The following is a 26810-nucleotide window of genomic DNA, read 5'->3' as shown; positions in this document are numbered from 1 at the left end:
CGGGTGAGCAGGAGGCTGCACCTTCTAGGTCTGTGTACGTGCGCTCTATGAGGTTCACAAAACGACAAAATCGCCTAACGATGCCTTTCCCAGAATGCATCCCCATGTCGTTGAGGCATGATTGTAGATGCAAACAATATTATGTTTGGGTACATGATGTTAAGAATTTCTTTTTCTGCAAGTGCGTGGACGGTTACAGAAAAGAGAAAGTTTGTGTAGCTTCTGAAGGCTATGACCCTACTGGTGATGTAACAGGTGACTATTTACTTGGATTTTTAGTAGCCTTTAGAATCAAGGCTACTTATTAGTGGTTGGGTTAAATGCAGGTTTTCTTTTTCTTCACCAAAGGAAATGCTGCCAGTGGTGAAGTAAGCTATCTGACTGTGGTACTGAGAAGACCATTCAGTTGCTATCTGCTGCCGTTAAAATGCCTTCATGGACACTTCCTGTCATTTGGGCTTTTTTTTTTTTTTTTTTTTAATGTTTGTCACATGGTTCTTGAAAATCACTTTCTGTACTTTGAACTTAATCAACTTGAAAGGCCATCTTAAACCTGAGCTTGAAATTCTGAGATTTCAATTTTGATGTTTAACACCCTGGAGTTATCTTCTAGGTGCTTTCATTTTCAGTATCACAGCTCCTGGCTGTTTAAAAATAAAATACACCTAAAATCCTCTTCACTGGTGACTGAATGAAGTTTCTGACTCTGGCTGCCTCAGTCACCATGTAATTCATCACTTGGTAAATTTTACCTTAAGAAGAGAGTCTTAAAATTATAGAAATGGAGAACGAATGGGTGTTGCCAGGGGTTGAGGAGGTTGAGAGGGGCAGAAAGGGAGTGGGTGTGGCTATAAAAGGGCAACATGAGGGATCCTGGGGTTGATGGAAATTGTCCACGTCTGACTGTACAGTGTCGGTACTCTGATTGTCATGTTGTTCAGTAGTTTTGCAAGATGTTACCATTGGAAGAAATTGGGTAAAGGGCAGGCAAGATTTCTCTGTATTATTTCTTATAGCTGCACGTATATCTGCAATTACATCAATTTAAAAAATAGTGATTCAGGGAAAAAGCAGCTCACAACTAGTTCAGCTCACGACTCCAACAGTCCCACTAGTGCTTTTCCTCAAGACAGCCCTGTACGTGGATGTGCAACAAAGGTGCTCTGTGTACTTATTTGTCACGCAGAATATTAAAAAGACACTCAAGGATCAAGGTTTAGTAAAATTAGTATTTTTAAAAAGAGAAAGAAATTTTAAAATGTGTTTATAGTGTGAATGTCTTTATTTGAACCAGCGGTGACAGAAATGTCTATCTAATTCAAGTTTGGGTTTATTGTGTTTTTTTTGTTTTGTTTTGTTTTTAAGTCTTGTGTTAGCTTATCCATTCAAAGGGAAGGGACAGGAGAAATATCGACCTTTAAGTTTATCTGAGTGATGAATTCCAGGTGTCTGATAACTAAAGTTACAATCCAGATGTCAAGATATGGTCATTACAAGTGTTTTGAAAATTTGGGATTAAATAGCAACAATCTTAACTATAAAAATCAAAGTAAAACATGGTGACCTGTATATTAGGGTTCTCTAGAGAAACTGAACCGATAGCTAGATAGATAGGTAGATAGATAGATAGATAGATAGATAGATAGATAGATAGATAGATAGATTAGATAGATAGATTAGATAGATTAGATAGATAGATAGATAGATAGATAGATAGATGGATGGATGGATGGATGGATGAGAGGAGATTTATTATAGGAATTGGCTCCTGTGCATATGGAGGCTGAGATGTCTCCTAACCTGCTGTCTGCAAGCAGGAGACCCAGGAAAGCCGCTGGTGTAAGTCCCGGTGCAAAGACCTGAGAACCAGGAGCACTAATGTCTGAGGGCAGAAGATGGATGTCCCAGCTCAGGCAAAACAGCACATTTGCCTTCTTCTGCCTTTTTCTTCTGTTCAGGTGCTCAGCAGATTGGATGATGCCCACCTGTATGAATGAGGGCAACCTGTTTACTCAGTCCAGTGATTCAAATGCCAGTCTCCTCCAAAGACACACAGACACAGCCAGAAATAATGTGTTACCAGCTCTCTGGGCATCCCTCAGCCCAGTCACGTTGACACATATAATTAACCGTCACATACTGTGTTCATCTACGTCTAGATTTCTCTTCAAGCATTTATGGTGCATGTAGGTTGGTGCAAAAGTCATTGCGGTTTAAATGGTTGAACATAATTACGAAAACCGCAGTTACTTTTGCACTGACCTAATGCAGCTCCTCAGGAACTGAGTCCGCCCAGGAAAGACTGGTGTGTAATGAATTACAGCACAGTGTGCTAAACTGAATAACAAGTGTGCTCAGGGCATGCAACTAAGTAACTCCTATAAGCTTGAGAGGGGCCACAAAAGAAGCTCACTCAACCCTAACACATCTGGATATTCTGTTCCAGTCTATGTGGTGGTACAGATACATGTGGATATTTCATTGTACAGAGGATTTAAATCGGTTTATAAGAAGACATACAGCAAAGTAGAAATTGTTACAAATAAAGTAGACCGGAGAAACAAATTAAAATAGAAGGTCAAGACTTAGGACAATTAGCACATATGTGTTCTATAAGAGTTACTGTGGTACAGACATACTGCTGTGTATAGTTACTACGTTCCTAGCCCTAGTCAGGATGGTTCTCTAGTACCTTTTGCTGTAGGGGAGCCATACATGTACCACTGGGATGAAGAAGAATGCTTTAAAAGCTGTGAGAGGTGCAGATCCAGGCACGTGTGCCTAACGAGTGAGTGGGTGCTGGGAAAAGCCACCGAGTCGGTTTGCAGAGGCTTCCTCGGGAGCCACGCCTTGGGGCAAGGAGTGTCCCGGCCTGTGCAGCCACGCTCCCAGTCTGCTCAGGAAGCCGTTCTGCCACCCATGTGGAAGCTCTATTCTGAACAAAAGCATTTGGTCACTATTTCTGCTTCTGTCCAAGCTCCACACATAGCCAAGTGGACGTGGAGATGGTGAACTTTCCTCCAAGAGACTGCTACCATTGGCATGTGGCTTGTGTTTGGTAATTTCACTGTTGTCATCTACCCTGTTACTAGAACAGAGGAAGTAATATAGTCACAAGTAGGATTTTATACCCAGATCTTTCAGTGGATTCCATATTCTTAAATCCAAGGCAAAATGTAGTTTATTATTCTGATTTTTTTTTTCCTGAACAACTGTTTCTAATGCCTTATTTGGGGCATTGGTTTTGTGTTACTTATTAATCAAAGAACATATGGAAAGTTTTAGCAGTTACTGTACATGATTTTTACATGAATTATATACTTTGAAGCAGGCATCTAGACAATTATGTGATTTGTTTTGGGGTGGAATTTTTCTGTTGCCAAATCTGCTCCAATTCGAAATTATGAGATTGTATGTTACAGATGATACAAATATCTTTTTCTCATACTTTTGCTTTCCTGACCATTAGCTCCATTCATTTTTCACGTGTGCCACATTAGGTGGGCGAGAGAAAACATTTTCAGAACTTTCTGATTTACTTAAAGTCCAATGCTCTTTGATCCAACACTGCTAGTTTATAAGGCAAAGGAACACTAGCCAGCTAATGTTAGAAACAACACAAGAAAACATGGCTGAGGAAAAGGAACAATTTCGAAAACCACAGCAAAAAAATGTTTGTTATAATAAATGAAAGAACTGATTGCAATTGTGTGACAATAAGGAAAACCCTGGCTAATACTTCTGAGACTAGCTTTGGGTGAAATAATATTGAGACCTGCGAGTTATACTTTTTGGCTTATTTTGCCCACCTGTGGCTCATCCTCAGACAGCCATTTTTTTTGTAGGTTTGGGAGTGTTTTGTGTGGTTGGGGTGGAGGAGTGACAGGTGACTCGCCTCATGCTGGGAGTACCTTATGCTCTCAAAAGTGAGAGACATGGAAGGCAGGGTGGGTTTACATAATCTCAGGCTGATTATCTCAGTTTTACTTTCAGCCGCCTTGGTACTAGATACCAAAAGGCAAAGAAAAGACTGGAGATTTCTTACCCCCAAATGTATATCCCACCCCTTTGTCTTTTTCCACTTTGAAATGCAAATGTTCTCTTGAAAGACTCAGCATCGGACCTAATGATAAGAATTAGCCAAGTCATCAGACCTCTGCCACGATACTTGGAAAAATGAGATTTGTTTGGGAAGGAGACAGGGAAGCAAAAAGAATATTTAAAGAGGAAAGTTCGGGGACGTTGGGCCGCTGTTGGTCCCACGAGCACTGTGCTAGCCATCTCAGGACCTGAAGTGTGGGAGAGCTGCAAAACCCCAATTTTGTTACTTTGCCATCTTGGCTGGGGATGAGTGCAGTCCTTAGACACTGCTTTTAGGACTAGTTTGAAAAGCTGCAGACTTCTGTTTCCCTGCGTCTAGTCTGCTCTGGGCTTCCACTGTGTCAACAGAGTTCTTCCCCTTGTGTGGGAGATGGAGAGATAACTGAACTTGCCCGCTTACCCATCCCACTGTCATCCGTGCCCTCAGCAAGGTTTCTCCGCGCCTGTGACCATTAGCACTGAAGCCGCTTGTGCTGCTCTATTGCACACGTGCTCTTCGTACAACTACGAGGAGTGACCTGGGTTATGCAACCAGGAGTAACTGGAACTTCCCTGATAAAAGAGCTAGAGTCTGGAAACATGGGCTACACGTAAATGAAATGATTTAGGTCAACAAGGGACTGTTTGGCATATTTCCCCCCCAGTACTTTGAATTGTCATTTTTACGCTCTGGAATCGTAGCAGACCTTATAATGAAAGATGAGGTTTACGTGCTACTACATCACCACCTCAGTTCTAAACCACCTCTCCACGAGATGCTGCTATTCTTAGCTCTTCACTCTTTCACAGGAAAGAAGCCATGTCTAAGTAGTTACCTGGCTTACGTAGTCACATCACTGTCACCTGACCACCTGCCTGCTTGGCTGTCTGGGGTCTTCAGTCACAATAAGGCAAGAGGAGAGCCTCTAATTTTTATAAGTGAGATTTGGGCACTTCCTGTAAACTAAAAGTAAACATATATGACAATACAGTAGAATTGCCTGGTATGTTTTCTCCTTTATGTTTCCCTTTAATGTCCCTCTGTTATACCTGGCTGGCTCTGTAGCAGATTCAGCAGTATTTTTTTTTTTTCTGACAGTATTTTTCTCTGAGCATCTAAAAAGTTTATCCAGAGTATGGTAGTGCACTGGACAGGTATTTAGGTAAGATCAAGTTGGGAACAGTTCTGGGTAAATGCTTTTGGGACAGGTAACCTGCAGCTTTTAAATAAGAACAACAGCTAATTTTAAAATGAGTTATTTTTTTAAAAAGAAAGCTGATAGGAGCATGTCATAAGGACATGGGGCAGCCCAAAGAGGCTGCCCCTGGCTAAATCAGACAGTTTGATCAACAAAATAAGGACAGAAATGAATTATAATATAAACCACTGGGGGATAAAAACAGGAATCCATGCTGAGAATGAATTGGGGAGTTGGGAGGGGCTCTGGCTCACAGTAGAATGCCGGTTGCTGACTGATAAATGTGGATTTTTCTTTTATTCAGGACAAATAAGATAATTTAAAGGAGATACATATTTCTCTTTAGCTGTAAGGTGAAAATATGGTCAGGGAGAATGTTGGGTCAGAAGACCTGGACTAAAATTTTGGCCCTTGATATCTTTGACCTTGAGCGAGTTACTTGTCTTCTTTGAACTAGTGTTGGCTAACCTGTGACATGGGGAGTGAACATACCTACTGTCCAGGGTTGTGGCAAGGATTCAGATAAATAATGCTTGTGAAAAGACTATGCATTCCTGAAACGTAATGTGGCCACAATAGTGAAATAAGCAATGCAACTTTTGTGCACTTCTTCTTTAGAATATAACATTAAATAAGTTTTCACTAAACAAATCTTCGGAAAACGGAGGATCATGGTTGCAACAGTAATAGTAATGATAAAAATTAAAATAGCAACTTTTAATGCCTACTGTGTGTCAGGCACTGTGTTTATCACTTTCCATGTTTTCTCATTTAATCCCGACCACAACTGTGAGAAGTAGAGGTACCAGCAGGGCCACTGAGATGCAGCTGAGTAAGTTGTCACAACTTGTAATTAACCGGAGAGCCAGAATTCAAATAGAAGTCTAACTCCAAAATCCAGTCTAAATCCAGAATCCACCAAACTGTGCTGCTTCCCATAGAAGCAGTGTTTTCCCCCTTTAATCAGTTTTTCTCTTTCTCAAAGGGGAAGGGTATGCAGACTTTTTAGTGCTGTGTTTCCCCGAAAATAAGACCTAACCAGACAATCAGCTCGAATGCGTCTTTTGGAGCAAAAATTAACATAAGACCCTGTATTATATTATATTATATTATATTATATTATATTATATTATATTATACTATACTATACTATACTATACTATACTATACTATACTATACTATATTATATTATATTATATTATATTATATTATATTAAATATAAGACTCGGTCTTATAGTAAAATAAGACCGGATCTTATATTAATTTTTGCTCCAAAAGACGCATTAGAGCTGATTGTCTGGCGAGGTCTTATTTTCGGGAAAACATGGTAGTAGCACATGTATGTGACCTGAAATGCATGAATTTGGGTTGACGATGATAAATTGAGAAAGTCCACACCTGTGCTTCAAGTGTTTATGGAGACTTTATTTCCCATTGGTCAGTCTTCATCATTGACAGCTAGTGTCTGTTTCATAGATTAGTGTCTGTTTAATATATTACACGAATCAAATTTGAACTCAGCATGAGGACTAATTACATTCAACTTCAACTACAAATCAAGCCGCATTGCCAAGCGTGACACCTGGGGAAGTGTCATTTCCATATGAGACGTGTCTAACATGATTAGGCCCGCCGGCTGCGTTAGTGTAATAGTAACTGCCCTCCCTGAGCGCTCACCGTGGCCCAGGACCTTGTCAGAAGTAACTTGTGCAGCTCTGAGAGACACACCAAGGACTGTGGTGAGAGTCTGGATTCCGAAGCCAGACTGCCTGGGTGGGACGCCTGCCTCCTCTGGTTACACACTCACAGGCAAGCCACTTCATGTCTCACCTCAATATCCAGTTTTATAAAATGGAGGTAATAACAGTGCGTAGGTCAGAGTTGTTAGGATAAAATGACTTGATGTTTGGGACAGCGCTTGGCATGTATAAGAACTATATAAATGTTAAGTAAAAAGAAAATCTGAGAGAAGTACTGTTATTTCCATTTTAAGAAGAAAGAAGTGAATTTTAAAGAACAAATTGCTAACTAAAAATAATAATGATAAATTGCCACCGTTAATTGGCTAGAAAATAATTGTGCAGGGCTTCCAATTTCCCCAGTCTAAAACTAAAACCCCTTTACCTGTTGTTATACATCACGTGTGTCTTTTGAAGTTTTCCCTGATATTTTTAGATTGCACTCTGAAGTTCTCTACCTCTAACAAGCTATGAAGTCTCTAATAAACATAGCACCTTCCTTCTGTGGTAGTTAAGCAAATAAATAATTGGGCAAAGGAAAGGAAACGGGTAAGGATAGGAGGAGAAGATACAGGGAGGGATCCCTGCCAGGGTTTGAGCGCCTGCCACGAGCCAGCGTGCTCAGTCCTCACAGAGCTGCTGGGAACTTATTTTATCATCCCTACGTGGAAACACAGGCAAGAACGTATGCTGCCTAAATTATACAGCTAGGATCCTGTGCCATCTTGATCCAAACAAAACCCTTGCTTTTTACACGATACCGTGTTGCCTGGCCAAAAAACTGGACACTTTGTGAATTTTCTTGTCAGCTTAGTGTAACGCCATATTGGTCTTTTCTGTATCACCCTAATTTTAATCTGTAGTCCTGAGAATCAGGACTGACACTGTATAGGGTTTTAGAGGTGAGACGGATGATTGCTAGAAATTTGACTTAAGATGAGAAAATTGAAGTTCAAATTCCACAGGTAGTTAGAGATCTAGAGAGCAAGACACCTAGTGCTATGTTACCAGTGACCACAGCACCACCACCAGCACCACCAGTGCTCCTGTCTTTCTTCACTCAGGCTGTTTTCAGCCAAACTCCAGGAGGTTCTGAGTTACCGTGTCTGGGATGAGGTACAAGAATCTGCCTGTTTATACAAGGATCTTGCTCATTTAGATACAGCAAGTCTGAGGACTATACTTTGAGAAAGGCTGTTCTGTATTAATCAGCTTAAATAAAAAGTCCAGGAATAGTCATATGGTTCACAAATACACATTAATTGAAAAACAAAAACAAAACAAAACACAAAACATTGAGGACCTACTGTGTGCCGGACACTGGATGATTCACAAGAAAGAAAACCCAGTTCTACTCTCAAGGGGCTTATGGTCTGGATGAGATAAAGTCAAATTAGCAATGAAATGTTACAGATGCTGTGATGGAAGTCTGTTTAGGCCACAGTGGGGCAAAAAGCAAAGAGGAATTTGTTTTTACTGGGAGTGGGTAGAAAGACCCTGAAGGAGATGACATTAGAACTGGACTTGGAAATATGGCCAAGTCAGTAAAGGGTACAGAAGTATGAAACTAGCAGGTAGAAACTGCAAGAAGCTTCGAGGGCTGGGTGAAGAGTAGGGTGAGAGGACAGTCACCCCCGACGCTAACCTGGAACTGGAGGCTGGAACGCTAACCTGGCATCTTCGAGGATGTACTCTGGAGATATATATATATTTTCATTGAACCTCGGTGAAAGGTTCTGAGGGTGTTTTTTTCAGTGTAAAGTTTCCCTGCCGTATCCCCAGGTAGGAATTCAATTTCACAAATGCATATACTGCTAACTTGGAAGTGATCTTCCCCTCTCCCCCACCTTCTGCCTGAAATGTTTCTGTTTAGAAGGTCACTGGATGCACACTGTATCCAGGGCCGTGTATCTGGTCTCGATATTCCACTGGGCACAGCTGCTTTGGCAGCGTGGCTGCCCCTCCCCTTCAGCCTGTCCTTAAGTGAGAATTGCTGCAGCGGGACCTGCTCTCAGACCATTCCTGATTATCCCCGGCCACTATCCGTCTCTTAGGTGACCTCAGTGACATGTCCCGAGATGCAGACTGGCCCTGAACTTGGTACACTGTGAAGCTCCAGACATACATAAAGCAGCATTGCCATCAGTCAGAAGACTTGACAGCTGAGAGCAGTAAATTGGAGTTCAAATCCCTGGCTTTTCTGCAGGAGGGAATTGACACCCTGAAAAGTCAAGCGATTTGATCGAAGGCAAAGCCAGAGCCGGCACTGGGAGTCTTGACTCCTTACCTAAATGCCTTTTCCGAGGCTTCAGAACTAAAAAGCGTTTCTGTACCTCTGAGTAGGTAGCAGCTAGCTATTTTCCATTATGTCTATGCGGACAAACATGGGCCTGGCAACTTTGCTATCAGAACTTGTTTGTTGAAAACAAAAGAGCTTGTCCACGAACATTTCGGGGGTTCCCACCCAGGTGGGATCTTGTCAGCCTTCATCCGGTTTCTAGACGACTTCACTACTGAGAACGTGGTGATAGAATTTCAAACAGTTTTTCCAAATCTTGAAAAAGCTCACCAGTCTGGAGGGTGTACAGGAATGCTTCCCAGAGCTCAGCCCCGCTTTCCAGTTTTAGCTGTTTCTTTCTCATTGCTTTTCCTTGTGCCTTGGCAACGCTGTAAAGCCGAGTCCAGTAGCAGAATCACAAATGTCTCTTGAAACTTGCTTCCTGAAACAAAAATATCTCCTGAAACTTTCTTAGTTTGGTTTCCCTGCTGACTAGAAAAGGGATTTTATTTATTTCTTAACTGAAAGAGATGCATAAATACTTTGAAAAGCAGAGGTGCATCATTGAGAAAAGGCAGAAATCTGACTGTTTTTCCTCCCGAGAAGTCAGGGGAAGAAGGGAAGAACACTTCCTTCTTTTAAAGGAATACAGCAATTAGAGATTTGCAAGTGGGTGGCGGGGAGGGGTGGTGAAATCACGCAAGAGGAGCCTTGCTTTCTCCCTCCAGGATACATCTGAAGAGGTGATGCGAAACTACGTTAGGGCTTTTTACCTGGGTTGGAACTCCTAGGATGTGGGAATGACACAACACAGTCTGATTTTTAAATGATTCAAATCTAAGAGAAATGTGGGGGTATAAAGAAAGTGTTTTCATGTTGGCCTCCTCTTTCAAAGGAGATTCTTGTAATTCAGATTAAGCAGTAAGATCAACCCTTAAAGGGAAGCCGCAGACTTCAGCCCTTCTCTGATGGTGCCAAGAGGGAGGAACCTTATTCAGTGCACTGAAGAAAACAGCCCCCAAGGGGAGTCAGGGCTCCCATGTTTGTTCCCATCAAATAGAAATAGCCTGAAACAGGGAAAGAAGAGATTCAGAGGAAGACATTCTTCACTCTCTCTTCCTTTCTATTTCTGACCTGAGTCAGGCCTAGAGTTTGCAAATCTTAATTCTTTTTCTTTATAGTTATTATAATATTATTGACTGTGTTTCTTGTGCTGTGCTATGCCAGGCCCATGCCCATGGTTTGTCGGCACAGGCATGATGGATAATACCTAGCTGCTACCCATTGGTACAGAAATCCTAATTCTTTCAGCCGCTCACCTAAGAAATAAGAATCGCACATACGTAGGTGTGTTTAAACATGGATAATTAGTCTGGGTGTTTATTCTTTCCTCGTCCACCAACAGAAAACAGATACCATTGTTATGCCTTACCTGAAATATTGGTGAAGTGGAAGGAAGAACAGGGCGAGGTGGAGAGAAATCTTAGAGCACGTCAGCGTTGCCCCTTAAGTTCCCACACAGGTGAGAGGTGCCCGGGCCTTGTTACTGTAGCACAACTTGTGTGTGTAAGCTCAGCCTGGCCTAACTAGCTTCCGTGTGTCTCTTCTCTTCCACGTTAGCATTTCTCTCTAGGGCTAGCAGCTGTTCCGGACCCCATACTCATCTCTTTCTTCTCCTAAATTTAATTAGTTATTGTTTATAGTTTGGGTGGTCATGTAATTTATTGTCCAAACCAGGACACTTTTGAGAGTGACCGGGGTCACCTATTAATAATTCCATGAGACAACAGGTATGCATTGGGACTGTCACGGGCAAGCCAGACGTCACAGATGCCCTACTTAGAAATCATCAAATGATACAAATCAGATTTGATAATGATTCATTTATTACACACCATCAGGAAATTAGGTACTTCTCATAATGGAACTTACTACATTAGACTAAAGTTTTCTCCTTTACATTGAGTGACCGTAACTTGCATTTGTCATAGACATTCTGGAATTTATTTTACGCATCCCTCTCTCAAGCCAACTGTGTAGAACATAATTGAACATTCCTGGAGACTTGGGCGGACATGATGCGGTAATCATCGTGCTAGAGGGCGCTCGTTGCCTTGCCAATGCTTGATACTTGGTGTAAGTGAGCCTAACACTCTTACTTGCACAGCGGTCTGATGTGCTCAGCATGGTTCCAGGCCTGGAGCAAATATTCGTGGTGGTGATAGTGGGAATTCTGTAGAACATGGTGGTCACCTAAAATCAACTGGATGAGTGTTTCCTTGCTTCTATATGTATGCTCTTAGCTCTAGAGTCTAATTTTATACTATAACTGTCTCCCTCCTTGCTGTTACCAGCCACGTTTTACTGTCATTTTCTGTGAAATTAATAACTTGTTAGAATGATGACACTGAGTACATCAGAAACCCACACATTCAAACGAGGGCACCACCCACCCCAGCACAGTGTGCCATACCGAGTCCTCAGTGCCATAGGTAGCATGGCACGCCTCCCGGAGTACCAGTTTTACTTCATTGTAAATTACTTAAAATATCATTCTTTTACATTTGAGAAGTAAAGAGGAGTAGAATCTAAAACGTATGTGAATTTGGTAAGATAAAGCAAATTTGAATGTAATTTCACTATTCCAGTGGGGCTGCTGGGACCCCCAAAGAGTTTACTCTCCTCTGGCACTGATGTTTACTTTGGTGGTAAATGTTGAGAAATACTGGGGAAATATCTCTTAGAAAGATTGTTTATCTTGCTGCTCTGCTTATTAGCATTTTAATGGCCCCCAAAAAAACATCTTAAGTGTTACCACCACTTTCACATGTGGCTTTCTGCTCCTCTTCTTCCCTTTCAGTATCTTTTGTTGGTTTTTGCTGTAAGAGCTGCTGTATCTGTGATAGTGAACTGGAATTCCTTTCCTGGATGGGGATTCTGAGTTGGGAGATACGCATTTTAGAGGCCCCAAAGTAGCACATGGTAGGTCATGGAGATGGTAAAACTAAACTTTTAGTTGGGAATATTCTGTTGAGAGCTCAGAGTGATTGGTTCCCAAACCTTGCAGATGGGACTGGAAAAGGACTAGATAATAGAAAACTTTAGCCATTTTTAAAAATTGGCAAAGGACAATTTTAATTGCCTTTTCACATTTTTTTTTTAACAGCGTTACTGAGAATAATAGTTGGTATAGAATAAACTACACATGTTTAAAATGTACATTGTGATTATTTTTGATGTATATCTCTGAAAGCATCACCACAGTCATGGTAATGAATACACTCATCATACGCACACAGGTTTATTCCTGCACCTTTGCAATCTCTCCCTCCAGCCCTTAGCCTCATCCGCAGGCAACTACTGAACTACTGATACATTTGTTTGCATATTCTAGATTTTATGTGCATGAAATCATACCATTTGCACTCTTTTTTGTCTGCCTTCTCTCAATATTTTCACCTTCATTCATGTCATGTGAATCAATACTTCATTCCTTTTTATTGTTGAGTAGTAGTCCGTTGAATGGATGTACCATAATCTGTTTATTCATTCACTTGTTGATGGATATTTGGTTTGTTTCCAGTTTTTTGCTACCACAAATAAAATACACACCTCTGTGTACAGACATGTTTTCATTTTATTTGGGTAAATATCTATAAATAGAATGGCTGGGTCATATGGTAAGTGCATGTTTAACTTCATAAGAAACTTCCAAAATGTTGTCTAAAGTGGTTGTACAGTTTTATATTATAGCCAGCAATGTACGAGAATTCCTGTTGTCAACACTTGGTATGGTCAACCCTTTTAATTAAAAAAAAAAATTACTGTGGTAAAATATGCATAACATCATATTGCATTTCTCTGAAAATAAGACCTAGCCAGATAATCAGTTCTAATGCATCTTTTGGAGCAAAAATTAATACCTATAAGACCCGGTTTTATTTTACTATAATATAAGACTGGGTATAATATAATACATAATGTAATATAATATATAATACTGGGTCTTATATTAATTTTTGCTCCAAAACACGCATTAGAGCTGATTGTCCGGCTAGGTCTCATTTTTGGGGAATTACGCTACTTATCATTTCAACCATTTGTAAATGTACAATTCCATTGCATTAAGTACATTCACAGTGTTCTATAACCATTACCACTATCCATGTCCAGAGCTTTCTCATCATCCCTCGACAAAACTCTACCTATTAACAACAACTCTTCCTTTTCCCTCGGCCCCTGGTAACCGCTATCCTAACTTTTGTCTCTAAGTTCATCATATAATTAGAATGATAAAATATTTGTTCTTCTGGGTCTTATTTCAGTAAGCATAATGTTTTTAAGCTCCATCTTCTTTAGTGAAGCGTCTATTCAAATCTTTTGCCTAATTTTTAACTGGATTTTATTTTTTTTAATGAGTTTTGAGGTTCTTTATTCAGGACAAATTATTTTTTTCCTCATATGTGATTTAAAAATATTTTCCTTTAGCTTTTGGGAGGGGGTAATTAGAAATTCAGAAACTTAAGTACAGAAATTGACAAAAATTGAAAGAAAATCTATGAGAGTTGATGACACTCAAAATAAATTTAAATGACAAAAACACTTCATAAATAAAGAATAAATTTCAATATGTCAAAGGGAGAATAGATTCATGTTAAAATGTAATGGGGTTCATTGAAGAAAGGCAAGAAAACAACTAAAAGAATAAGTAGGAGATTTAAAAAGACATAGAAAAAGGTCTAAGAGAAAGCGATTGGAATGAACAACAAAGAAGATCCAACATATGAATAATTCCAGCTCCCAAGTTCCCGGAGACAGCAGAACAGAACGAATGTAAAACTATAATTCAAGGGAAACTCCAGAAATTAGAGAAAACCTAAATCTGCATATCGAAAGGACCTGCCATGTACTTGTAAAATCCACATACAATGATTAACTTGAGACACATCCTAGTAAAACTTAGACTTTGAAGACAAAGAAAAGTCTTTAGGGCAAAAAAAGCACATTACTTGCAAAGGCAAGAAAGTAGGGTGAAATCAGACTTCTCAAAGCATCATACAGAAATGGGCATTAGTGAAAAAACATTAGAAGTTTAAAGAAATGAAAGGCAAGCCAAATTCTCCTTCATGTGTCAAGGCTACAGAAAAAAGATTTAAATGTGCAAGAACTTGGGAAATACTTTTGCACTGGATTTATGACAGTGTTACAAGTGGATACTTCCTTAAATATACGCACATACCCTCAGCCCTAAAGTCAGCTTCTTAATGGGGAAAGAGTAGAAGCATTCCCACCAAGGTTAAGAAGAAGTCAAGGAAGTTGACTGTCTCTACTACCTTTTTAACATTATATTGGCACTGTTAGCCAATGCAATTAGACAGGAGACAACAATTGAAAAGGAAAAATTAAAACTTTATCTATTTGTTGGTGATATGATTGTTTATCTGGAGAACTCTATATAAAAAAATCAATGGTAAAACTAACTCAGACAACAAACGAATTTAGCCAGGTAATCGGATATAGAAGTAACATAGAAATATCAGTAACCTTCATGTATATATAAATCATTACCCATTAGAAGATACAATGGAAGAGAAAACCCCATTTAAAAGAGCAACAGAAAATACAGAATACGTATGAATACATTTAATAAGAAATGTCTAAACCTATATGCTGTGTTATAGATTGAATTGTGTTCCCTCAAAATTTATATACCCGAAGCCCTAATCATAAGTTCCTCAGTATGTGACTATTTGGAGATAGGGCCGTAAAAGAAGTTAAAATGAGGCCATTGGAGTGAGCCCTTATCCAATCTGACTGGTGTCCTTATAAGAAGAAGAGATTAGGACACACAGGAAAACACTAGGGAAAGAAGCCATGTGAAGTCACAGTGAGGAAGTGGCCATCTACCAGCCAAGAAGAGAAACCTCAGGACAAACCAACCTGCCCGCACCTTGACCTTGGACTTCCAGCCACCTGAACTTTGAGGAAATAAATTTCTGTTGTTTAAGCCCCTGGTCTGTGGTATTTTGTTATGGTAAGCCGAGCAAACTAATGCAGACAGTAGTGGTGGAACTCTTCTGAAATACACAAAAGTAGACTGGAGCAGACCTTGACTAGGTTCTTAACTAGGATATTTCAACATCATCAAGACATGAATTCTTACTAAGTTAGTGTATAAATATAATGTGATCTCAGTAAAAGTAACAATAATCTTTTCTTTCTGGAGGTAGACAAGGTGATAATGAAGTTTGTATGGAAGAAGATGCATGCAAGCAAAACACTGAAAAGGAAGAACTGGTAAAGCTGACTTAGTCTATCAGATATTAAAACATACTATAAAGCTTCTATAATTAAAACAGAGTGGTACTAGGGCACAGACTGGAATAAAATGGAATGGAATGCCTATAAATGTATGGAAGTTTATGAGAATGGTGGTACCTTCAATCTCAGGGACAAAGACGGGCTTTTTAATAAATGGTGTTGGGGCAACTGGCTAACCACTTTGAAAAAGATAAAATTAGATCTATTCCTCATACTATAAATAAGCCAACTCCAAATGGATCAGAGATCTGAAATAATAAGAAACTGTATGTGCATTCCGACTATGCATGGATGAATTCCTCCTTACAATCTGGGTGTAGGAGAAAGCTTTCTATGAACCAAAATCCATATTCAATAAGAGGAAATACTGATAAATTTGATTACCAAAAAATTAAAAAATAAACTTTTGCATATAAGCAAAGTCAAAGACAGATCGTGATAAAATACTTGTAATGTATAATAAATCATGAGCTAGTATCTCATATATTATTAAATGAAAAAGACCAAAAGTGGTCAAAAGACACAAGCAGACAATTCACAAAAAGATACTAAAATGTCCCCTGAAATACATGAAAAGTTGATTAACTTTCACCATATTAAGAGAGATGTAAATTAAAATTGCACCAAAATACCATTTCTAGCCCATCAAATTGTCAAAAAAAAAAAAAAAGCGTGACAAAAGATAATCTCTTCTGGAAGCTATGGGGAAAAATTCGCTCTCATACGTTGCTGGTGGCAATGCAAAAGGGTACAACCCTAGTACGGAGTACTTGATGAAAACAAAATGATACCTGCATTTACCGTTTCACCCAGTCTTTCCACGTCTAGGAATTTGCCCTGGAGATACACCTATAACAGTCCTACAGTATACATCCACTCAGTTATTCACTGCAGTGTTACATATGATGGTAAAATATTGTAAACTAGACAGTATTTTGTCTCCCTTGTCTCCCATGGCCAGACACGGGAGAATGGTTGAATAAACTGTGGTGCTATTAGCTGTAAAAACAAATGAGGAAGATTGCTATAAACTAAAATGAAGTGAATTCTAGGAGATAGTGAAGCGAAGTACAGAAGTATGTATAGTAGGCTGCCTTTCTTTTTAGTGACAAAAATGAACTCTGAAAGCATATATTTATGTGCTTGATTTTTTTCAAGAAGAAACCCAGGAAGGATACACTAGCAAAAGGAAATTGATTATCTTCTGAGGAGGTTAAGTGGGGGAACTAAGTAAGAAATTCTAATGTTTCCATATAAGATGCTACACACAAAATTGGGTGAGTCTTAACAGACATACTGTTGAACCAAACAAGCTAGACACTAGAGTACATGCGATTGCATTTATATGAAGATTTGTGCATTTCAGTATAGATGTGTGATACCTCAATACATTTCTTAAGTTTACTAAAGATGCCTGTACCTATGTCAGCAGTGTCAAAATATGTTAACAATCAGAGGGAGGAAAAAGGTTGTTTTCCTTGTCAAGTTCATCTATAGGATGCTGATTTGTTGTAGCTGGTGGCTCACTTCCCAGGTTACCTGCAAAAGCTGATGGATCTCACCTGTAACGCGCAGTAAGGACAGCGCTGTGCCTTAGAGCCAGACCCCTACTCACCACACAGCAGTTGCTGCAGGAGCAACTCAGGGTGCACAAATACAGTGCCCTCTGCAACAGGAAGAGGCGAATTCCAGTTCTAAACCTGTCAGGCAATAGGCGTCACTAAAAACGGGATCCAGTAAGAGAGATGGTTCGGGGGGAGAATGTGTGTTTTGGGGGGTAGGGGGTCCTCTGAAGGGATGAGCTGGAGGATTGACTCAGATTGCTGTCTGGTGCTGCACTTGCGGGGAGGGGATGAGGCCAATATTTGCCCCCTTTTAAAGGTATGAATCAGAATTGAGGCTATAGCTGGATGACCAAAAAAGGCAAGTTGGGAAGCGTAACTCAAGCTGCAGCAGCTAAAAGAAAAAGAGAATGTTGGATTGCATAAGGAATTTAAAAGCATTGAGATATTTCATAGCATGAGTTTATTTTGGAATATAGACTTCTGTTGGCGTTGGGGGAGCCTTTATGACTATCGGGAATGTTTGTGTTCAGCAAAACAAAGGAGTTTACATTTCAGATGGCGATTGAAAGGTGGAAGGAGGAATTCTTTTGATGACTTGGTTTGGGCAGATTCCATCAGTGCTAAAAATAAAATACGTTTCTTACACTAAAAAGATTCGTTTCTAAGGGGTCAAATAGTAGGGAAATAAGCAAATCTTATTGCTACGAGTACAGGATTATGTGAAACTTAAACAGTGTATGAGAAATTTTAATACCTTCAAAACGTATTTTCACTTAGTCTCAGCTCATGAGTACATGATAATCCAAGTGGTAAGAACATTTTTTCCTATAGAAAGCTTAGAAATTATGGATTGATACTCAGGAAAGCCCACAACAATCTACTTAATTCCCAATGCCACTAAGTATTGTTTCTTTGGGAAAATAGATTCTGAGTCCTAACTTCCAGTAACAGTAACATTTTAAATCTCTTCCTCTCTCCTCCCATACAGTTGACCAAATGGGCTGTGTTTCTCTTTCTAGCCAAGGCCGCGAGCTAGGGAATCCAAGGGCCTTTATTATTGGGAAGAGCCATCTGGTGCCTCTGGCAGGAAGCTGAGGCTCTAACCCTGCTTAGGGCTGTTAGTCACCCTTCCCTTTGATTATCACTGCGTTTGTGGTGGCTCTGCCTCTGGAGGCTTCTGACCATGCTAACTATTAACTCCTTAGGTTCCTATCACATAGAGCTTTTAGGAATGACTTGTTTTCTTTCTTTTTTTCTTTTTTTTTTTTTTTATTGGGGAAGGTGAACAGGACTTTATTGGGGAACAGTGTGTACTTCCAGGATTTTTTCCAAGTCAAGTTGTTGTCCATTCAATCTTACTTGTGGAGGGCACAGCTCAGCTCCAGGTCCAGTTGCCGTTCTTAGTTACAGGGGGCGCAGCCCACCATCCCTTGCAGGAGTCGAACCGGCAACCTTGTGGTTGAGAGGACGTGCTCCAACCAACTGAGCCATCCGGGAGCCCAGTGGCAGCTCAGCTCAAGGTGCTGTGTTCAACCTTAGTTGCAGGGTGCACTGCGCACCATCCCTTGCGGGACTCGAGGAGTTGAACTAGCAACCTTGTGGTTGAAAACCCTCTCTCCAACCAACTGAGCCACATCTGGCACTGGCCCATGTGGGAATGGAACTGGCCGCCTTTGGTGTTAGGAGCAAAACCGCCTGAGCCACCAGGCCGGCCCTTGACTTGTTTTCTTTCCTTCTCTACTGGTACAAACATTTTTGACCTTTATACTTAAGTATTTGGTTAATGGAATGTGGATTTTATAACCTATTTCTTTTTTTTTTCATATCAGATAATGATAAGGATTACTGAGAGGTGGGTAAAAACATTAAGATCCTTAGAGAAAAGGGGTTTGTAACGTACAGTCATGCTCTGCACGGCGACTTTTCAGTCCGTGATGGACCACATATATGCTGATGGTCCCATAAGATTATAATGGAAGCTAAAGAATTCTTATCACCTAGTTGTAGAGCTGTGGTGATGTAGTATAAGGCGTTACGTACCTGTGAGGACGCTGCTGCAAACATACCTGTGCTGCCAGTCCTGTGAAAGTATAGCATGTACAAGTACAGTAATGGGCTGTGTATATCTAGGTCTGTCTGTCTGTCTATCATCTGTCTGTCTATCTACCTACCTACCTATCTATCTGTCTCTGTGTACATACACTCTACGATGTTCGCACAACCACGAAATCGCCTAACAACGAATATATGTTTTCAGAACGTGTCCCTGTTATTGAGCGGCATGTGACTGTATGACTAGTAGAACACAATGTAAAGTCTGTCCCACAAAACATCATATTTTGTCTAATTAACTATGTTCATTGGCATTTGGATTTTATACTACTCACTATACTTACCCTCTCAACTTTCTTTACTGTGCTTCCTGTTGGTTGAAAGTGAGTTAATGTGTCAATTTAAAACATTTGTGGTGAATAATACATATTATTCAATAAATATTAACTCTTAAATGTAAAATCTTGTCAGCCAGGATGAAAGTGGAACTGTCAGTGGTGATACAGGTTCTTAATTATGCGTTGATTTTTAGTAAAACATTAAAGGTAGGGAAGCGTCACTTAACATTTTAACCAAAAAGAATGTATTTTGCCGCCTTTCCTCTGTCTGCAATGCTGCAGGTCTCAGGCGTAAGTCATCAGTAATGCTAACTAAGGACACTACTTTTTTACTGCATTTGTTCCTGAGTGGAAAATGCCTTTTCATTTGAATGGTGCTTTTGAGCTGGCAGCAGGACAGGGTTCAGATAATTTGTTGTTACTTACAGATCATGTTTCAACTTTATTGTGACGTTGTTACAGATTTTCAACATTTTCATTTTTGTCTCTTTTTTTTTCTCTTTCCTTTTTCCCAGTTCTTCCTCCAGTGCTGGTTCCAAGACACAGCGAATATAATCCGCAGCACAGCCTCTTAGCTCAGTTCCGTAACTTAGGACAAAATGAGCCTCACATGCCACTCAATGCCACGTTCCCGGATTCCTTCCAGCAACCCAACAACCATCCGTTTCCCCATTCTCCCAATAGCAGCTACCCGAACTCTCCTGGAAGCAGCAGTAGCACCTACCCTCACTCTCCCACCAGCTCAGACCCAGGAAGCCCTTTTCAGATGCCAGGTAGGTTGGAATGTTGGGTGCTGTTCTGTGGTCAGATTAGATGGTTGGTATCACAGTGTCCAGGAGAAGCTGGTACACCTGGAATGAAGGGAGCTTTTCTTCTCTGGTACTTGGTGCTGTGCTCTAGAACCCAGCATTCGACTGTGGCTGAAAGAACACCCGGGGCCAAGTAATAAGCACATGCCTCATTTTATTCCTCAGCCACAGTTGCTTGAATAAGTTTTGTTTTTTTTTATTTTGAAAGGTTTTAAAACAGCTGTATCCTTCGGGGAGTGGCATCATCGTTACAGGATTCACTCGTGATAAAAGAGAGAAAGAAAGACTGTGCGTTGCACACATTTGCTTTAGGAGAAACACAGCCTCCATCAACATCATTTCATATGTGGGAAAAAAATTCTGCTATCAGTGCAACCTCAGAAAAAATATTTCCTGAGGGATCACAGCCCCCTACTTAATTAAATTCATCTAAGTGGTGATGTAATCCCGAGAAACATATACTTTAGCAACAAAGGAATTGCAACAGAAGTACTGGAAACCATCTGCTTGTTTAACTTAGCAAAGACAAAAAACAATTATCCTCCTTTTTTAGACTTAACTGGTGGTGTAATATTTATCAAAATAAATGATTAATTAGGAGAGTACATTTTTCAAGTTCATAGGTGAATAAGCAAGCATCTCGAAGAACAAAATGATTAGTGCCAAATTTCTTGCCAGTGGACCTCAAGAAAGATACTCTAAACAAAGATATACCTGACACCTATTAACATTTCAAGAAGGGAAAACGAGTGGGCATGCGTGTTTATTGGGCCACTTGCAGTGCTTTTTAAGTAAATTCGAATTCAACAACAGTGCTGATATGTCCTCAAAAATTGAAAAGTGGTTCACACTTGATACTGCTATCTTTTATGGATATTTGTATTGCTTCGTTTTATTTCAAGTCTGTTTATTTTGCATTGTTTTGTTTGTTTTTCAGTCCAAAACTGTTCAGGATGAGGGTGGGACATTCCTTAGTTTAAAAATCAAACTAATATCATCTGGTGATGTCCTGTCCACTCCTTCCCAGACCCATTGGGTTTGATGAACAGCGAGTAGTGGAGGAGATAGCTGCAGGGGCAAACCCAGGGTGGGCCCAAGAATGAAAAAAACTGAAGATTATTGGTTGAATTTACACTTTCCCCCTGGCTGCCACGGATTAAGACATAGGCCAAATAGAGGAAATATGGAGAAGAGAAAGTCACCCGGGGTGGAAGAGGTCCTTGAGGGAATAGTGGACACCACCAGTAGCTACTCTGCTCCCTCTTGGTGCTAATGCCTGCCAGAGGTTGCCCGTGAAATCTTCACCAGCTTGTGTGCAGAAATGTGTGGCATTTGGTCTCAGAGGAGGTTCTTTGTCTTCATTCCTGGCTTGAAGTAAAGCCGAGTCAGTGTTCTGGCTGCACGGAAGAACCCGAATTAAAAGAAGATGGAGAAAGAGTGAACAAGGCATCCAGAGAAGGTCCCCACAGGCCTGTCTTTGTTCTCTGAGTTCTTGCTTCTTAGCAGCTGGACGGTGGAAATCACTGGGTTGTGATTCCGCTGCAGAGTCGGTCTTGAAAATGTCTGAGAACTCCAGGGAGCACTATTAGCTGTTTATGGCGGTTAGTGGCCGGGGGTGGTCCAGAGGACTTAGCCAGGTTGTTCCTGCTTCCCTGAGGTTAGACTTTGTTCCCCGCTCTGCGTAACAGCTACGTGGCTCACCATAGCCACTGAGGAACTTGAAGTTTGATCACAAAGAATTGTTTGTGGGAAACCCATACCCTTTATTTTATTTAAGAAAACAGAAGACTTATGTTAGTGTTCTTTGTTTCAAAAATCATATTGTTTGCCTCTTATTTGCCTGCTGGCAGTGAGCGTCCCAGAAGAAACATATGTGTAAATTCTGAAATAAAAGATAACCGTGATAATCTGATTTGTTTTCTATTACCCTGCTACTAGGGATTTTAAAACTAGTGGGTAGGGAGAAGGGAGTCCTAACAGATTGCCAGAAGTCTCGGGAGATGAACAATTTAAGTCAGTAAGTTGATTGTGATGAAACTCAGTTGGGAAATTCCTAAGAGCCCATGGATTTAATGCAGGAGACCCTGAAGCTCCTTCTGTTAAGTCCTGTGTAGCATTCAAAGGTTTTCCATCCACTGGTGAAACTACAAAACAGAGATCCCTCTCGAAATAGAGTGCATGAAAGCATGTTTAAATGCTCCTCTGACTGTTTTTAAATGGCATGATCCTGGGTAGGCAGACAGCTTTTGGAACTGGCATTTCGTGCTTTTCCCCCTCCTCACTGAATTTTCACTAAAATTTTAGAACATCGGTGAGATGATAGTAATTCTGCAAGTTTGCATCAAGTCCAGTGTCTGTAGTAACCAGTCTTCTGATTGGAAGGTTGAAATGGCAACTTAATCTCTTGAGAATTTCAGCATAGAATTTTAGTAAACAAGTGTGTGTTTACTGAAGATAAAAAAAAAAACATTTTTTTTTAACTTTGTAGCGGATACACCCCCACCTGCTTACCTGCCTCCTGAAGACCCCATGACCCAGGATGGCTCTCAGCCAATGGACACAAATATGATGGCGCCTTCACTGCCCTCAGAAATCAGCAGAGGAGGTAAAATGCATGGCTGCTTACTCCCTTTTTAGGGCCTAAAGTTCATCTGTCCAAATGTTACTTTCTCTCACAAATTTCTGTTAGTCATTATAAAGATAGCAATTTGAGAAAGACAGCCCAGTAAGAGAAGCTCTATAGAAAGAGTTATTTGGCTTACTAATAAGTCTCTTACATGAAGAACAAATACAGATTTAACTAGTGAAGGTCTGAGTGTAATTGTGTAGTCATCTGTTGAGAGCTTCAATACTTAATAATTTTGAGTTGCTGATAGAAGAATATTTTTAAGGGAAAGACAAAAGGGTTTTGAGAAACAATGAGCCAAACAATACCGAAATAGAGTTTCCACTGGTGATTTCCAGACTTAGAAGTTCATATAACAAAGCTTTCCAAAAGGTTCTTTTGTAGTTAGGATAGATCTTCATAAACCCCATCTATTTTCTAGCCCTCATTTACGTATAACTGCAAGAGGAACAAACTAATAGCATTTCTTTCTTGCTGTATTCATTTGTTTCTAACCGTGTTCCAAAAAGGAATCGAGGCTCATGTTTTTCCTGTTCTCACCTGGAAGAACTTGAAGCAGAACCAGACATTTCTTGCCCTCTCTAGTGGAGGGTGAGTCTGCTTCCAGCTCTGCATGTGCCCTGGCAGTGACTGAGGCGAGGTTGCCCTCATTCATCCAGAGCTACTGCAGGGGTGAGTTGAGTAGGCTGAAGGGTTCAGGGAGCTCAGGGAAAGAAGTGTCAGGAGAAAGTCATCGCCACACCGGGAATAAAAACTGTTCCCAAATAAGAGGAAAGTGCTTCCCTGGTGCACTCCGCACGTGGCATGGCTCATGGAACTTGTATAAATGTTATGCAAATTGAAGTTAAATGCAATTCGACTGCTGAGTATGTCTTATTTCATTCTTATCAACGTTTTAATTAAAATTGGAGATACCTCAGACTTTGTCACAGTTGCTTGCATTTAAGTTCTCAAAATTTGACGGTGAACTGAAAGCACCTTTCTTAGATGCACAGTGTAATAAACTGGAATGTACACCCTTTTAATCTGTAACAGATTTTCATGCCTGTTTTATTGGCTCCATATTTTACGGCTCTTGATCATCTCTAGAACATCCTCTCAAACATACCATTTCCCCGGAAATAAGACCGGGTCTTATATTAATTTTTGCTCCAAAAGACGCATTAGGGCTTATGTTCAGGGCATGTCATCCTGAGAAATCGTGTTAGGGCTTATTTTCCAGTTAGGTCTTATTTTTGGGGAAACATGGTATAATTATGAGCCAACAAAGATTCTGGTTGGGGAAAATAACTCCTATCTCACATGTCTTTGGAATTTTTACTTGGAGAACAGGATATCAGGAAAGAACAGACACAGCACTTCTGTATACTCATGAGTTTGTGGACGCTCTGGCTATTGCTAAGCCTATAATGTCAGATTTCAGGAACTAGACCTTTAAATTGCTTACTTTTTTTTTTTCCCCCCCAGTTAAAATAAGTTTACAGAGAATGTTTTCATGAGGAAGGAATGTTGGCCTTTTTGTCGCTGTTGTTTTTACCTTTGGTGGTTTTCTTAGAGCAGGAATCGTCAAACTATAGCCCACAGGCCAATTCAGCCTGCTGCCTCTTTTTGTAAATAAAGCTTTATTGCAGTACAGCTGTGTTCATTCATTACCTATTAGCTGTGGCTGCTTTTGCACTAGTAGGGCACAGTTGAATACTTGCAGTAGAGACCATATGGCCCACAAAACCTTTCTGGTCTTTTATAGAAAAAAAAATTGTCAACCTTCAACCTAGATGGATAGTTTTTTGAACAACCCTGATAGCTGATAAAAGCCCTCTCTTAATGATGTTGTGGCCTTACTTAAGGTTTGGCACTTGCAAATCATTAAAATGTTGTTCTTTAAAATAAGAGCAAATTCAGAAGGGATAGCTCCTTAGCAAACAGAAGAGAGTGTATGTTTGTTTTCGGCTCACCTGCTTAAGTGTATAAAGCAGCTGATGTTTGTGTGGTTTTTTTAATGATCATTTTTCTTGTTTACCAAATTCTCAAGTAAAGTGCATTTTAATATTTGTGGAGGTTGATGTTAAGAAAACAGAAGTACTTTCCGCTTTAACAGTTACAGTTCATGCCGCCAGTGTGCATTTTCTTTCTTTTTTTATGATTGTACACCCAAGACTTCATAAACCTCAAATCATTGCATATTGGCATACTGGGTAGACGGAGTTTGTATTCCTGGAATGTCTTAACGTGGTGGTATAAGAGATTTTACTACAGAACGAACTTCTCTTTAGAACCTTTTTAGTTGCAAATGTTTAGAAGCATGTTCTGTTGGGAGATTTGTTAGTCTTAAGAGATTTGACTTAACAAGCTGCATCCTGTCGGTAAAGTTGGGTAATTTCCATTGTTGGCCCATTCTGGGAATGGAGAGACAAAACACACCTGCTCTGCATGACTTAAAGCAAATATAAGGAAGTTAGCATGAAATCTGGATGAGAGAGATATGATTCATTCTGTAAGAATAGCCAGCTGGCAAGGTTTCTTCCTGCCTCTGAGGACTGGAGCAGAGCGTAGCTATGGTAGTTATTGGCAACTCCCTGTGAAGTAAAGTAACTTCTTATCAATAATTAGAAACTGATTTTCATTGCTTTGAAAAAGCATCGGCATACTGCGGCTCTGTAGAAAGGAATTCCTTTTTTGGCCAGCACCTTTGGCATATTTCCTCTCCTCTATTGTTCTCTTCCCCCTTTTTTTCACTTCACTTACCACTTGTTGCATTTCTTTAGATGGTGAGCCAGGGTCTGGAATGGGGGTAGTTTCCATTTTGGCATATTACAGAGCTAGTAGCATATTGTGCGTGTTCAGCATGTGCTGCGGGTATGCCTGCTTTGCTGGCATTTCGGTGATCTGACAGATCGGAGAATATTATTGTCCAACGAAAGGAGAACGTCATACTTAGTAAGCAGTACCTGTTTCAGACGTCATAGCTAAACCGTATACATTATAATAGCAATTGCTCTTCCATATCTTCGTGCCATGATCCTGAACCAACTGGACGTACAACACAGCTTCAGTGTTTGAGAGCCCGAGGCACTAACTGTGGTTGACTGTAAGCTTTCCTTTTTTACAGATGTTCAGGCTGTTGCTTATGAGGAACCAAAACACTGGTGCTCTATTGTCTACTACGAGCTCAATAACCGCGTGGGTGAAGCGTTCCATGCGTCCTCCACAAGTGTGTTGGTGGATGGCTTCACTGATCCTTCCAACAATAAGAACCGTTTCTGTCTTGGGCTGCTATCCAATGTTAATCGGAATTCCACTATTGAAAACACTAGGCGGCACATCGGAAAAGGTGCGTGTTCCCTTTTACCTCTTTGTCTGCGCCGTCCCTGCTTCCCCAGAGCTGCCTAGTCTTTCCTGTACGAGCTAGTGTAGCAAACACCAGATAATACGTACTTGCTGCAGTTTGTAAATATTTTCCCAGTTTGCATTCTCAGGAAGTTCACCTTCCAATCGGTGATTTTTGTGGTCTATCAACTCATAATGATTGGTAGTAATTAGCTGAGGTAGTGATTTGCTGTTTGGCAGCACGAGTCTATTGTTATCTATTGTTACAGAACAGAACTGCTGTTAAAAAATTGCTTATAACCTAAAACTAAAAGCAAATTAAAACAAGTAAACCTAATGTATTTCAGATGAACAACAACTCACTGGGTAATAAAAAAGAGAATTAATCCAAAACAACTTATGAATATAGTACTTGGCTATATATCCTCAGTTTGGGGCAGGTAGGGTAGAGTAATTGCAAAGAACCCTGTGTGT

General features: G+C 40.2%; 1 protein-coding gene across 4 annotated transcripts in view; it reads left to right on the top strand.

Annotated features, from left to right (window-relative positions):
- SMAD1 (SMAD family member 1) overlaps nt 1-26810 on the top strand; it is a 70057-nt gene that overhangs the window by 33746 nt on the left and 9501 nt on the right. For all 4 annotated transcript variants that reach the window (XM_088792587.1, XM_088792590.1, XM_088792588.1 and 1 more), the window contains 3 exons: nt 20090-20347; nt 22872-22988; nt 26119-26340. In XM_088792587.1, the coding sequence (XP_088648713.1) occupies nt 20090-20347; nt 22872-22988; nt 26119-26340 (597 nt within the window). The remainder of the gene's footprint in view (nt 1-20089; nt 20348-22871; nt 22989-26118; nt 26341-26810) is intronic.

Source organism: Rhinolophus sinicus, chromosome 15 (genome assembly GCF_057876585.1).
Source record: "Rhinolophus sinicus isolate RSI-liver-muscle chromosome 15, RSI-T2T, whole genome shotgun sequence".
NCBI lineage: Eukaryota > Metazoa > Chordata > Mammalia > Chiroptera > Rhinolophidae > Rhinolophus > Rhinolophus sinicus.
This window is presented reverse-complemented; position numbering and strand designations above follow the sequence as displayed.